Raw genomic sequence first — 15,123 nt, 5'->3', positions numbered from 1 at the left:
CGCACCAACTAGATTTTTCACGATGATAATATAATATGAAAGACAATGACCAAAAATTTCCCGTAGAAAAACTTCCCTAAAAGTTAAGGTCATGTGCAACACAAGTCAACTTTAATTGGTAAGCCTCCGACGATTGATCAACTAGAGATTGGTCAGAGAGTGAAATGGAACATTCAGTGCTTCAATTACAAATGATTGACTGTATAAAACTTAATTGCAAACGTCTCAATCTTTCAGTGACCAATTGTATACTTTACTCACCAATCTTTATGATCAAGCTTGGGAGGGAGCTATTCACTTGCAATATTTTTAAAAATATCTATATGGGCCGAGCTTGAGAAAAGGAATGCCTGGACTGGCCCAACTAGCAAGGAATAACTTGGAAAACTTTAGTCACACCCCACTTTTTACTAAAGACACCCCGTCAACTGAGTTTTACAAGGGATGGTCAACTCAAATTGGGATGTCTTTAGTAAAAGGTGAGGTGTGATTAAAGTTTTCCGAATAACTTTTTCCGAGCCGGCCCAGTGTTTGTGAAACTTTTTAGTGAATTCTGTATTTCTGTTCTTCACTTCAGCTATACGGCGGTACCTCTGATTTCTTAATCTGAGAGTCTGATACATTCAAAGCGACCCCCACTGACTGAAATTGAATGGACACCAGGTATTATAGAGATCAAAACACTTAACAAAAAATGAGCCAACGTCGGTTCGACAACACTTTGATTAGAAGCTGATAATAAAAGGATAAAGAAAGCTCGGAAAAAGATGCAAGACACTGGGAGCTCCCACCTTGTACTAAGAAGATGACATGTAAAGGCCGCCAGAAGAATCAGAACAAAACAGAAGTTGCACAAAGTTACAATGATGATAAGTATCCAGCGCCAGCTGCTTAACCACCAAAAATGGGTTCTGGGAGCCCCCACAGACACCACAATTCAACAATAAGAAGACAGCCACCACCATCTCCTCCTCTGCTGCCAGCAACTTCAACATGAGACCCATCGGCGAAAACAAAGGCAAAGCAGCCGCCATTGGCCAGTATATTGCAGATGCAGGGATTCTTGCCGAGTTTGAGCAGTCTGGGGACTCTGGTAAGCCTTTTGACTACTCAAGATCGGTTTTTTATTCTTCACAAACTGTACCTGAAGAGCAAATCACTGCTTATCTTTCAAAAATTCAAAGGGGTGGCTTAATTCAGTCCTTTGGTTGTATGATTGCAATCGAAGAACCAACTTTTAAGGTAATTGCTTACAGTGAGAACTGCTCTGAATTGCTGGGTTTTGAGCCTAAAGAGTTTAAGGGTCTTATTGGAATTGATGCTAGAACCCTTTTTACACCTTCTTCTGGGGCTTCGTTAACGCAAGCTGCTGCTTCTAGGGAGGTTTCTTTGTTAAACCCAATTTGTGTCTATTCCAGGAGCAGACAGAAGCCATTTTATGCTATCCTACATAGGATTGATATGGGAATTGTGATTGATGTGGAGCCTGCCCCATCTGGTGATCCTGCATTGTCACATGCTGATGCTGTGCAGTCTCAGAAACTTGCTGTTAGGGCAATTTCTAGGCTGCAGTCACTCCCTGGGGGTGACATAGATGTGTTGTGTGATAAAGTTGTGGAGGAAGTTCAAGAACTTACTGGGTATGATAGGGTTATGATGTATAAGTTCCATGATGATGAGCATGGTGAAGTTGTGTCAGAAATTAGAAGGCTTGATCTAGAACCTTACTTGGGGTTACATTATCCTGCAACAGACATCCCTCAAGCTGCGCGTTTCTTGTTCAAGCAGAATCGTGTCCGCATGATATGTGATTGCCATGGAAATGCAGTTAGAGTTATCCAAAATGAGGAATTGAAGCAACCACTTTGTTTGGTCAATTCAACCCTACGGGCGCCCCATGGATGCCACACACAGTACATGGCAAATATGGGCTCTATTGCTTCATTGGTGATGGCAGTTATTATAAACGGCCATGGGTCATCAAAGCTTTGGGGTTTGGTAGTATGCCACCACACATCTCGGCGATATGTCCCCTTCCCCCTTCGCTATGCTTGTGAATTTCTCATGCAGGCTTTTGGTTTGCAGCTTTACATGGAGCTCCAATTGGCCTCACAGCTGATGGAGAAGAAAATCCTCAGGACACAAACTTTATTGTGTGACCTGCTTCTACGAGATGCCCCATTTGGTATTGTTACTCAGTCCCCTAGCATTATGGATCTTGTGAAGTGTGATGGGGCCGCACTCTACTATGGTGGGAGTTGTTGGCTGCTGGGCATTACCCCAACTGAGACACAGGTTAAGGATATTACAGAATGGCTGCTTGCTAATCATGGGGACTCCACAGGTTTGAGTACTGATAGTTTGGCAGATGCTGGTTACCCAGGTGCCACTCTACTAGGTGATGCAGTTTGTGGTATGGCTACTGCTAGAATCACTTCAAAGGATTTCTTGTTCTGGTTCAGATCTCACACTGCAAAAGAGGTCAAATGGGGAGGGGCTAAGGATCATCCTGAGGACAAGGATGATGCTGGAAGAATGCACCCTAGATCATCATTCAAGGCTTTTCTTGAAGTGGTTAAGAGTAGAAGTTTGGCTTGGGAGATCTCAGAAATTAATGCGATTCACTCTTTGCAGGTTATAATGAGAGATTCATTTCAGGAAATGGAGGACAGTGGTTCCAGAATAATGGATTATTCTCAGAAAAATGCTTTAGAGATGCAGAAAGTTACTTATCTCAGTTCAGTGGCATGTGAAATGGTTAAACTGATCGAGACTGCAACTGTTCCAATTTTTGGGGTTGATTTGTATGGTCTTATCAATGGATGGAATGCCAAAGTTGAAGAACTGACGGGACTGCAAGCTAGTGAAGCAATGGGGAAGTGCCTGGTCAAGGAAATTGTTCATGAGGACTCACGCAATGCCATTGAAAATCTTGTATCCAGAGCTTCTCAAGGTAATTATTTCCTCACTGTTAAATGTTAACGATCCAGAACCTTAAGTAGAATATAAATGTCGGATTAATCTCTTCTTTCTTTTTTTAATGCTCTTTGGTTTCTTTTCATGAAGTAATTCTGCGGCGAGTTATTTATGTGGCTTCTCTACAGCCTGGTTCGCATTTGTTCCACAAGAAACTCATTCCTAGTATACTATGCATAAGTTTTGTCCTGCATATCTTCTCTTGTTTGCATTGATTAATTTTCTAACCAGCAGCACCTCATTCATTTTCGTTCAATTATTTCATTGGTTATAATCTTTCCTCTCACATCTCAGTCTACTGTCTTCATGGCCCTATGTCCTCTTTTATCTTGGAGTTCGATTAAGTTATTCTTTCTTCTGTTGTATCTGCGTTAAGTCATTTTTTGTGAACTATCCAAATCATTTACCTATGATATTCTTCCTGCAGTTGACCTTGATGGTCTGTCATCCATCACAGTATCCTATAGTCCTATATCAGCTCCCTCGTAACCGATGCAACCAATTACATCAATTGGGGATTGAGATTTTCTGACACAAATACAATAGGAGTGAAGCTTGTTGATTAATGGTATTAAGAGATGTAATTCTTTCTTAATCTTTGGCAACATGATGAATCTAACTCAAATAGATTTAGGATATAAAATCTTCCTGTTCAGGTTACATTCTTGTTCTTCGTTCCTTTTTCCAATTTTTCCTGTCAAGTTATACTTTTCTCAATACTTATTTTCTTCATTAATTACACATTTTTTGTTACAACTTTCATTGCAATAAGCAGAGTTCCTCATTATGTAGGGGAGGAGGACAAAAGTATCGAGCTTAAGCTGAGAAATTTCTCGCCTCACCTGCAAGACTCGGTTGTATATATTCTAGTGAATGCCTGCACTAGTAGGGACTGTGAAAACAATGTTATTGGGGTTTGCTTTGTGGGTCAGGACATCACATCTGAGAAAGTTGTTGCGGATAAGTTTATCCACTTGCAAGGGGATTACAAAGCTATTATACAGAGTCTTAGTCCATTAATTCCACCAATATTTGCTTCTGATGAGAATGCCTGCTGTTCTGAATGGAATGTGGCAATTGAAAAGATCACAGGTTGGACAAGAGAGGAGGTGATAGGCAAAACACTTCCTGGGGAAATTTTTGGAGGTTTATGTCGTTTGAAAGGTCGAGACACCCTAACAAAATTTATGATTCTTTTATACGGAGGAATTAGCGGTCAAGATACTGAGAAGTTTCCGTTTGGCTTTTTTGATAGAAACGGTTGTTATTTGGAGGTGTTCTTAACTACAAGCAAAAGGACTGATGTGAAGGGCAATGTCATTGGGTGTTTCTGCTTCTTGCAAATTGTTGGGCCTGATATGCAGCAGACCTTAGAAGGACAGAGGCTAGACGACAGAGACTATCTTTCAAAAATTAAGGAGTTGGCTTACATTCGACAAGAGATGAAAAATCCTTTGAATGGTCTTCGGTTTACTCGTGAGCTCTTAGAAACTAGAGCTGTATCAGACAATCAGAAGCAGTTTCTAGAGACTAGTCATGCATGTGAAAGACAGATCATGACAATTATCGAGGAGCTAGATTTAGGAAGAATAGAGGAAGGGTAAGTGTTTTTATATCTGTGTCTGATGTGCATAACTTCGTTCTCATACGCTCTATATTATACTGAATAGATTTACATGCTTATTTAGGCTTGCTACTCATTTCTTTAGCTATAAGTTGTGTGCTTAAATGCATCTAACTCGGCGAAAAGGTATTTTGTTTTCATGAGTATTATAAAGAGAAGGCCATGGCTATGGAATTTTCACCTTTTTCTGTTTTCCATTTCTCGTCAAGGGATGTACCCATGTTTCTTGGGAAGGTATGTAAGATAAGCACGTGAATATAAGTAGGCAAACAACTGATTTTGTAAGTGCCTCCCTCACTCACCAAATGAACCTTGTTTTTCCAGAAATGTTTTCGGACCTTGTTCTAAATTGGCTGGCTACATTTCCGGGCATAACTAATGTTCTCTTCAGGAATAATAGACTAATGGTAATTTCTCAATTTTTTCCACTGTGCGATTGGTAAAACTAATCCAATCCCTGGAAGCAGCTTTTCTCATTTGCGGTTGAATAAAAAGTTTTTATTTATTTTTTGTGAACTTTGTGTCTCAGATATTAGTCATTGCCTCTTATAAAGGAAATTGTCTCCAGATTGCAGTATAGTTTGCAATTAAAGAATTTATCTCTATCTTTGGCATTACACTGTCATTCCTTCTGATTGTAAGTGAAAGTCAGTCATTGTCTGGAAGTTAGATTCTGTTGCACTATTCTGCTGAGTTGTTTTTGTAGTTAATCCTTATTCCAATGCTCCTGGTTTACCACGGATAGTAGTTGGAATTGTGATCCTATTACAGGCATTAAGTTTCTGATACTGTATCCTGCTTGTGGCAGCAATTGGGATCTTAACATGGGTGAATTTTGCATGGGAAATATCTTGGATGCTATTGTCAGTCAAGTCATGATCTTGATGAGGGAAAAGAACTTACAGCTTTATCATGAGATCCCAGGGGAAATCAAAATGCTATCTTTATATGGTGATCAAATTAAGCTTCAGCTAATATTGTCAGATTTCTTGCTTAACATAGTGGATCATGCACCTTCTCCCGGTGGCTGGGTTGAAATCAAGATTTCACCGGGTCTGAAGCTGATACAGGATGGGAATGAATTCATTTGCTTGCAGTTCAGGTACAATCACACTTTTGCTGAATTTTCTTATGATTATGATGCAGTGATGTTACATATGTTATCACCTGTTGACCATTATAATACCGTACATTGGCCATCAACTGAGTTAATGATTGTTTAAGGAGATGCCTTTCTCTTGTGTTATCATCTTTCTCCCACCTTAGTTATTCAAGATATATGCGTTTGAAACAAATGGAAGAAAGGTTAACATCTTATTCCAATATTTCATTTCCGCAAACAGTATATTCTGTATAGATTGGCCATCTTCATTAGAGAATTACTTGGCTTACTCCTAGAACATGCATTGTATGCCAATGGGGCTAACTTTCAAGCACTACTCCTAAGAATTAATGTCTACTGTTGTATAGTATTTTTTTCGCGTTTTTTCATTGCTGTGATTCTGTAGTTAGATCACTCATGCAGAAACTCCTTGTGTTGCAGAATGACTCACCCTGGTCAAGGCATTCCTTCAGCTGTTATCCAAGAAATGCTCGAAGGAGGAAACCAATGGACTACACAGGAAGGACTAGGGCTAAGCCTATCCCGCAAACTGTTGAATAGGATGAATGGCCATGTACACTATGTAAGAGAGCAGAGTAAATGTTACTTTCAAGTTGACCTTCAACTCAAAATGAGGAAAGGAAGTAAAAAGGTCCTACAAGAAGATCCAAGCAGAATGACCTAATTTTTTTTTTCCTGGAACTCTCTTCTGGTGCATTCACTGTGGTTGATTTTGTCAAAGCACAGAAGACTCTGTATCTGGAGCTCATAAGCAAATCCTGCTGTTTGATGTGGGGCACGGCAAGTCTTTGGTTTATCGTTACAATGGCCAATTCTTATGGTTGTGCAATAGGTGTGCATATGTATAATATTGGCATATACATATATGAATGTTTTATATCACATTTATTCTTCAAGTATAGAAGAAGAAGGATATTCAGTGGCGTAGCTGGGCATAAATCTCTCATTTTCCTATGGTACTTTATAGAGGTTGCTCTCTCGGTGACTTGGTGTTAGGCTTGATTAGTGCAAGAACTAATCTGTTGGTCATTTTTAAGGTCAAGACAGATTCATCATGGATTCATTGCTACGCATTGAACTGGTTGGTTCTCTTACAATTGGAGTCTATATACCGCGCATTTTGAGTCGTGGACAAGCCTATCAGTTAACAAACAAGATGGCCAACAATCAGTAACCACAGAGAGGATTATTGATACAATCTCAAGGACAAATTTACACAAATGAAGATCAAATTTATAGAAAATGATGTATTTATTAAAACATAAGTCTTACTCCCCAGTCCCCACTATACAATTCTGTAATCCTCCCCAAATTAAAACACTTGCTTAAATATCGACTCTCGAAGACATTTACCTATAGAACAAATGTACCCAAACGAAAATCATAGTTCAGGCTTCAAGTAAAACCAAGCCCACATCTAGAACAAAAGGAAATCCAAAATGGTGGGGTGAACGATTAATTATGCACAAACTGAGGGATTGGATTCGACAAAGGAGCCCCTCGGCATCACCATTCACCAATAAACCAGCTTTGCATCCTCTCCCTCCCTAGCATACTTCAAAATGGCGAGGGAGGAGAGATTATGCACAAACTGCGGACTGGCATTCGACAACGGAGAGCCTCAGCATTGCCAATAAGCTTTGCGTCCTTCTCCCTATCTCTTGCATACTTCAAAGACTTACTAGTACTATACACAACTCCAAGGAATTTTCAAAGGATATACTCTCCCTAAATTTAGATGCTAGAATGTTATCCAAACGTTAGCTCTCACAGCCATCTTTCAAGGGGATCTCTGGAAAATCCCCAAAATATGACTCCTCTTGCAGTCGGACCTGAATATTCATATTGTTGGATGGCAAAAGTTCCTGGATGAAACACAGAAGAGCACGCAGTCACGTCAGTAAAAGCCGCTGAGTATACTGACCAAGTATCTCAACAGACATATATGCAAGTATTAAAGTATACATGCAAGGTCACGCAGTAGTGAAAAATTCCCGGAAGCGGGAAGAAGGCTCAAAATATTGATTTGATGCGGATTCATAAGATGTATTTACCTGCTCACCAGCTTCAGTGCCCCCTGAGTGAAAGAGAATAGGGCGGCAGCGCTTATCTTCATTCATCAAGCTTGAATTCTGGAAGTGGGAGACAAGAGCTGGCTTTCCCTGGATTCGAGCATATGCCAAGGAAGCGACTTTCTCACTATTAAACTTTTCCCACCTCTTTCCATTAAATGCCTGCAGAAAATTAGAAAACAAAATTATCCCATTACCCTTTTAATAGATGCCAAGATGCCTGCAATTATCATGTGAAATTAAGATTTTCAAGACAACAAACAAAGGCTTCACTATAAACACTGCAGTATTCCAAGACCACGATATAAAATAACCTTGAGAATCAACTGCAGACAAATTAAAATGAGTATAGAAGTATAGAACATAAGACCTCGTAGAATGAAACAATGTGTTTCGGAGTGAGCATATTGATAAATGCGTAGCCCACATTACATTTATTCTGCACCAACATACCAGAATGGCAATCAGTTCTAACAGAGCTAAAGTGAGCAAAAACATCCACAGCTTCTTGTAAAGGCCCAGTATGTTACCTTAAAATCAATTGGCAGATAGAGAAAATCATAAGTGCCCTTATGATTTTCATCAATAGCAGCTAGCAACATCTTTGATGTGTATCTGAAAGAGACCAATAATTAGAAATAGTCAACTGGGGCATTTAATACTACAGAAAAAATGGCAGTGACCAAAAAATCACAAAGATTATGAATGTAAGTTTACTTGTTTGGAATATTTTTTATCATAAGCGTTGTCCGAGTATCTTCCCCACTGATAATCTTGTCCAATTCAAGCTGAAACTGTTTCTTGTTATCCACTCCGTTCCCATTACTCTCAACCCGTCTGCTTCTACCGCGCTCAGTAGAACCCTCCATGCTGGTGGGGGCCACTCCTGAGTATAGACCATTGCCTAAGAATACAGGACTAAGCCTTGGTGAGAACATCATTCTCAAACTTGAAGCATTGTCAAGCGTATTTCTTGGCACAGAAATTCCAGTATTCATGGGAGGACGAACACTCATATTCTTCATAAAACTTCCATCACCATGGCCCAAACTCATGCCTCCAAACACAACCGGACCCATGATCGAAGTTTCCGGTGACTTGGGGAAAAACCCAGAGTGACTTTCCAAAGAAATGCCAGATGGAGCAGATCCAAAATGATGATGGTGATGGTGTGGGTGATGGTGAAGTTGAGATGAGGAAAGGAATGAGCCATTCCGACCAGAGGGCAGGTAGCCATGACCCTTATCATTGGATGAATAAGGATGCCCCATGGCTGGTGCAGCCCAGGCTGAAGAATTGGTATGTTCTGAGTAAGTATTCGGACTTCCCCATAGAAACTGTGGCCCTGATATCGTTTCCATACCAGACCCATTCGAAGGACCAAGAGGGGACATAGTTCCACGGAATTGGCTTACTTTTGGATCAGGCAAGGAATGTGACTGGTGAAAGGCCACTCCATGAACAGAATTCGGATTAGTAAATGTATGCTCCATACGACTTCCCCTTCCTATGTCGTTTCCAAGGGATGCAACTTTTGCAGAGCTTGACAATTGAGAATGAAGAATAGAGGCCAATCCAGGTAAATGGTTGCTGGTTGTGGGACTCATGGTCCTAAAAACAGGGGATTTGCTGACAGTCTGTAGCGGACCATGTTCGATAGGGCTGCTGAACTGTGCCCAGTTACCTGTCATAAGAATGAATGGCTCCAAATTGTCAAGGAAATTGCAAAGAGGTTCAATACCATTAGCTAAAAAGTGAAAAAGCAAAGGATTGTAGGGGCCTCACCAGGTGGAGAGTTAGTTACTGGTGAACCTACTTGATGCCTGAAACTTCGAGGTTCATCTAGTTCAAGATCTTGATTGAGTTGCAGCATCAAGCTTAACAACAAAAGGAATAATCAATTAGTATATTGAATCAATGAACCCTACCAATAGTGGAGCCAGAAGGCAAAGAACTTCCAAGATTCTCACTAAAAAAAATACCAATGCCACCCAGTTTCATTAATACCAAAACAAAAGGAATATCTAAAAAATCTTCATTGCTATTTTTTTTGACATTGCTAGCAACAGTAGATCTAACTTCAAACTGTCTATATGCCCTTACAAGCAGTTAATTTGAGAAGCTTCATTGAGTAAAAAATGTTAAACAAGTGATGAAGACTCATAAAAGGCAATGAAGATGTTTACCGAATAATCATTACGAGAAGCGAAAGCAATATTTCAATGGATAGTTCCAAAAATCTGAGAAATAACAATGCTGCTAATCTTGGAAGGTTTGTATCAATGATTATATAATTGATCAACTCACTTTCGGCGAGATCCACCTGGACGGCTGGGCTCAAGCTTTATGCGTTTTCCAGCAATGTCACTCCTATTTAATGACTTAAGAGCTGCTTCTGCAGCTCTGGCATCATAAAATTCAATGAATTTATGGTGCCTCTTGTTTGGCGTTTCCCTTATCTGCTTTTGTACAACATACAATGTATTGTTAACATGAACTGAAAAAGAAACACAAAGAAAACAAGGAGTGATAACAGAAACACATCACCTCTTTGACCTCTCCATATGGCCCAAATATTTGAAGGAGGTCTTCATTGGAAACGGATGGATCAAGATTAAAAACAACCAGAGTCCCTTGATTAATGTCCTTATCAGATGGATTATCCTAGTGTAGTACAAGATAAAAGAGCAGAAAATGAACATATAATTATATTGAAGAATAATTTATAAAGCTTGAAAAGAAACCATGAAAATCGAATGTCTTCTGAAAACCTTTGGAATTGAAAAGTGAATATCAAGTTTCCTCCGTCGTAGAGCCCTGTTTTGCAATGCACGCATGGCCGTTCGAGCAGCACGAATATCATAATAAGAAATCATCACAAAACCTCTATGTTTACATGCAGTGTAGAGAGTCCTAATGTCTCCATATTGCTACAAAACAGAAATGGAATATGATGACATAGTAGTACAAGATGAAAATAACAAAAGTTTGACATCACAATCTCAAAGGTCAACAATAGTTGAAGCACTCAAGAACTTGCGTTGCAGAACAGGAATCTGATTATTAGGGTCTGAAATTGATTAACCTGTCAGAAAGCTTTAAGTTACAAAGGACACATGTTAATCAAAACTATGTTACCAAACTTTCAGGCTTCAACATACAACTCTTTGGCACAAAAAATCAGAGAGGTTCCAGTTAAGATGAATTGAAGCCATATTATCACAGTAGACTTCCAAGAACTTCATTTTCTTAAACACATAAGCAGCAGTACAGTCAGCCATACATGTCACAAAGGTTATAAAAGGATTCAAAAATATATCCAAAAAAATGCTCATGCTAAATGCCCTCCAAAAAACATAATTGATAGCTGTCAATTGCTAATTTAATAGATTTTCTGTCAGAATCAAACTCCAAACATCTTCTTTTTTTAAGCTGGGTATATCCATCATATCGACAATTGCCTGACAAAAATATTGACATAAAAAGAGCCATAACTGATAGTTTTTACCTTTATAACAATAACTAAAGTACACAAGTATCGCACCAATTAATGAGGATTAATCTGCAACGTCAAAATTATTTTGAGACGAAAATCAAAGGATGAAAGAAATAATCCCTACCTAAACAGGGTGATCAAAAGCACGTAAGCATTAAAAAATTATTTAGTAATGATTAAGCCTGCCCAATTTGGAAAATGCATTACCTCAAAGAGAGCTCTCAACTCTGAATCCTCAACATTACTATTAATGTTCCGAACAAATAACGTCCTCGAGGGATGTTCCCCATATGGATGTTCACCAGCAACAGATCCCACACCATTTGAAACGCCATAATGAGGCATTCCGCTCCCAACAACACCGTCAGATAAATGTACATTTGACATCCCCAAGCTCAGGCTCTCCTGTAGATCAGTTTCAAGTTCCATACCTCCACCTCCGAAAAGATCATAATCCTCCAAATCCTCTAGTGAACTTGGCAATCCATAGAGGTCTAGATCATCCATAATGCCAGCTAAAAGTTCGTCCTCATCATCAGGAAGCAAGCTTCCAATTGCATGAGCTTCAACATTTTCAAGAGAATCGTTAATGTCAACCCCTTGTTGGTGCTTATTTAAGCCACATGAAACATCATCCACAGACTGGTGAGCACTTTCGGTAACATCTAAGTTCACTGAGAATACCCAAGAAAGAGTAAGAATCAGGCGGTATGACTACAGCTAATAAAATAAGAAGATATAACTTAACGCATACCCTTTTCGTGAGGAAGCACGGGCAATGAACTAGAAAACAGGGTTGCATCGCTTGAGGTATGGTATGTATCGCGTCCGGATAAAATTCCAATTTCCCCGCTACCTGCCTCTTTAGGTATATTAACTGGTCCTACAGTAAATGATCACATACTCATTACCAAAAGAAAGTACTTTGCTCATCCACTTTTTGCCGCATAATAGGACAATAAGAATTCCGAGAAATTACCATATAACGAACTGTGAAATGACTGCTTCATTGCATTGCCTACCTGCCAAATAAAGACGAACACAAAACTCGTAAGTAGGGAGTCCAGCCATGCTTCGAACCCTCTAAAGTTTAATGCATAATAATTGACTTCATCATGATACTCATCAGTGAATTATTAGAAGTCAAACTGGGAGAAAGAAACCAAAGTGACAATTGTAGACCCTCCAAAAAAACTGAGAAGTGTACAGAATACTTACACTTTAGGGATCACCAGTCTAGTCTACTGCATTCAAGTTAAATATGAAATTGAGTTCAATAAAAACCAACCAAAAAGTATAACTTGAACCAGAGCAGGAATTCAACTTCAAGGTTCAAGCGACAAGACACAAACTTCAACAGAATTGAAAAATCCTGTTAGCTTGAAAACATAAGAGTACTGACAAGCTAAAAGGAGAGACAATCTTATCAAGATTGCAATCTAAATCAAAGACACCAATGCCAAATACAGTTCCACAAAATACAATTTGAATAGCACAAAAAGGAAGATATCACATAATAAGGAGAATCATCAGTCGATACCGACAAAAAATTGAGAGCGCTAAAAGAACCCTCTGAATTCCAAGTTCGTATATTTTTACAAAATAGCGGGCAGCAAATCCAAACAACCCAACAAATTCAAAAACAGAAATCACATTCAAAATAAAATAAAGCAACAATAAACACACACACACACAAAAGCAAGAAAAATCAACCGGAAATATATAAATTATACAGAGCAAAAGAAAAATAAAAAATCACAACTCGCCATATAGAAAACAATCAACCCCGCGCATATGTCTCTTTCCAAGCAAAACCCAGGTAAAAGTAAGAAGTCCGAACCCTAAAACTTGAAATTATACACACAGCCTTAAAAATTACTTCTTCACGGGAGAAAAAACTTAAAGCTTGTTTACCTCCTCTCTACGATCACGGAGGAACAGAGACTTGCAGAACTGGAATTTTGTATTCACACCCCTCGCCTACTACCACCACTTTAAGAACACACGACTGTGTATCTAACCAAACAAAATATTTCCTTTTTACTTTTCTTTTTCCTGTTCGGTTCTTGAGAAGCAGAGGGAGGTACGACGATGATTGGCCAAGAGAAGTGAAAAAAGAACAGAGAATGATTGTGTGTCTGTGAGAGAGAGACTGTGAAAATAAAATATTGTAGGTGGAGGCGCTGATTCAACTCTATTTAAATCCCGTTTGACGTCCGCGTACGTTATAATTGAAGAATACGCCAAGAAAAATAATTTTACCATATCGAGAAAACAAGTAACTAGATTTAACATTGGAAAAGTTGTTAATTACGAACACTGCCACCATCGAGAAATTTCATGTTTCTAGTCGAGTAACAGTGTGAGGGGTGTTTGTGAAAATACTTGGATAACGATGAGTATTTTGGTTAGATTAAGGGTCCTTGATAATTTGAAGGAGAGGATAAAGATAAAACACGTCAGCCGAGCTAGGTGGCAGTACCTATGGTATGTACCCTGCGTGGTAGGACTGGGAGTTCCCCGATCTCAATTTTTTGCGATTCAGATATGGTAATTAAATTTGGATATCCATCATCCTCAAATTTTATTTTTTTTTTTATTATAAACTCCTCAAAGTTTTTATCCCAAGAAATTTGATCGACTACATAAATTCATTAAAAACATCAACGAAAATTCATCACGGATATTTAGTTTTTTCTATTCATTTCTATCGTAAAAATCATATATTCATCCACTTATGTTAAATTTAAATAACTTCTTATTAAATCAAGCCATTTTATTTCTACTATGAATTATACATTCATGAGCTTTTTTTTAATTTTATATCATGTATTACTACTTCAAGTAATATCTTATTAGGTATTCCTCGTTGTCTCATACTCTCTTCCATACAAATTCTCTCATTCCTCCTTATTGTAGCACTGCGCACTATTATCATTACGTTGGACATGTTTATGCCATCTTGAACGATCTCATCATAGCTTATGTTCAATTAGTGCTACTCGTATCTTAAACGATCTTATCGTAGCTTATGTTCAATTAATACTAATAATAAGCTAATTTATTATCCTATATTTTCTAGTATAACCACACATCCAACGAAACATTTGTATTTCTATTACATGCACTTTTTTATATATGTTGTCTCTTGATGGCATAACATTCGAAACCATATATTATCGCAGATCGTATAACTTACCTATATAATTTGTCCCTTCAACTTTAAGGGAATTTTTTGATCGCATAAAACTCCTGATGCACTCTTCAATTTACACTATTTGTTTTTATTCCTATCAACTACATCATCACTTGAATCCTATTAAATTTGAATATCCTTATAAAAAATAGTTTTTAAATTTTTTATGAGATAATAATAATGACGGAAAATAATCACCACCAACCCTAGATATGGTGCACGTTCTATAATTAAGGTTCCCATAATATGCTTCGAGCTATCATATCTACTTCTTTGCTTTATGGGACACAAAATATCTTATTTTACTAAATTATCCCATTAACTTTTTTGTAAGTTTGTCCGAGTTTATAATTAAAGGCAATACTAGTGATTTACGTAATATTATTTAGAAGTGTGATGCATTATGCATTCAATAATTTGCATACAACCAAAGGCAAATGGTGTTTTTTTAATTGAGAATAACATCTTATAAATATGTCATTTGAACATTTTATATGTGTTTAAACTCGGACTATCAATCCCATAAGTATAAAAGTTGATCACTTAACGACAGATTATGTTAGATCAATGGCCAATGGCCAAGGTTATGGCACTTGTTTTAGACTGCCGTGTTAAAAATACGAACTAAATTTACAA

The 15,123-nt window shown here is 38.2% G+C and overlaps 2 protein-coding genes across 3 annotated transcripts; one reads left to right on the top strand and one right to left on the bottom strand.

Moving 5' to 3' along the window:
• Positions 1-588: 588 nt before the first annotated feature.
• On the top strand, positions 589-6,650 carry LOC120013479 (phytochrome E). 2 transcript variants are annotated; one of them, XM_038865308.1, is made up of 5 exons: positions 589-1,093; positions 1,419-2,953; positions 3,769-4,576; positions 5,409-5,702; positions 6,144-6,650. In XM_038865308.1, the coding sequence occupies exons 2-5, from the start codon at positions 1,462-1,464 to the stop codon at positions 6,385-6,387; spliced, it is 2,838 nt and encodes a 945-aa protein (XP_038721236.1). In that variant the 5' UTR covers positions 589-1,093; positions 1,419-1,461; the 3' UTR covers positions 6,388-6,650. The 2 variants fall into 2 exon arrangements, with proteins under 2 accessions (XP_038721236.1, XP_038721234.1); XM_038865306.1 differs by having other exon boundaries at positions 589-2,953.
• A 284-nt stretch (positions 6,651-6,934) lies between these two features.
• On the bottom strand, positions 6,935-12,362 carry LOC120012621 (protein MEI2-like 5). Its single transcript, XM_038864056.1, has 12 exons — positions 12,271-12,362; positions 12,046-12,182; positions 11,499-11,965; positions 10,567-10,725; positions 10,343-10,459; positions 10,103-10,254; positions 9,581-9,672; positions 8,513-9,479; positions 8,326-8,410; positions 8,166-8,234; positions 7,778-7,957; positions 6,935-7,588 (listed from the first exon to the last, which is right to left on the bottom strand). The coding sequence occupies exons 1-12, from the start codon at positions 12,360-12,362 to the stop codon at positions 7,484-7,486; spliced, it is 2,622 nt and encodes an 873-aa protein (XP_038719984.1). The 3' UTR covers positions 6,935-7,483.
• Between the last annotated feature and the right edge of the window lie 2,761 nt (positions 12,363-15,123).

The sequence above is a fragment of the Tripterygium wilfordii genome, chromosome 13 (assembly GCF_013401445.1).
Source record: "Tripterygium wilfordii isolate XIE 37 chromosome 13, ASM1340144v1, whole genome shotgun sequence".
Lineage (NCBI taxonomy): Eukaryota > Viridiplantae > Streptophyta > Magnoliopsida > Celastrales > Celastraceae > Tripterygium > Tripterygium wilfordii.
Note: the sequence above shows the minus strand (reverse complement) of the source record. Positions and strands in the feature narration are given on the sequence as shown.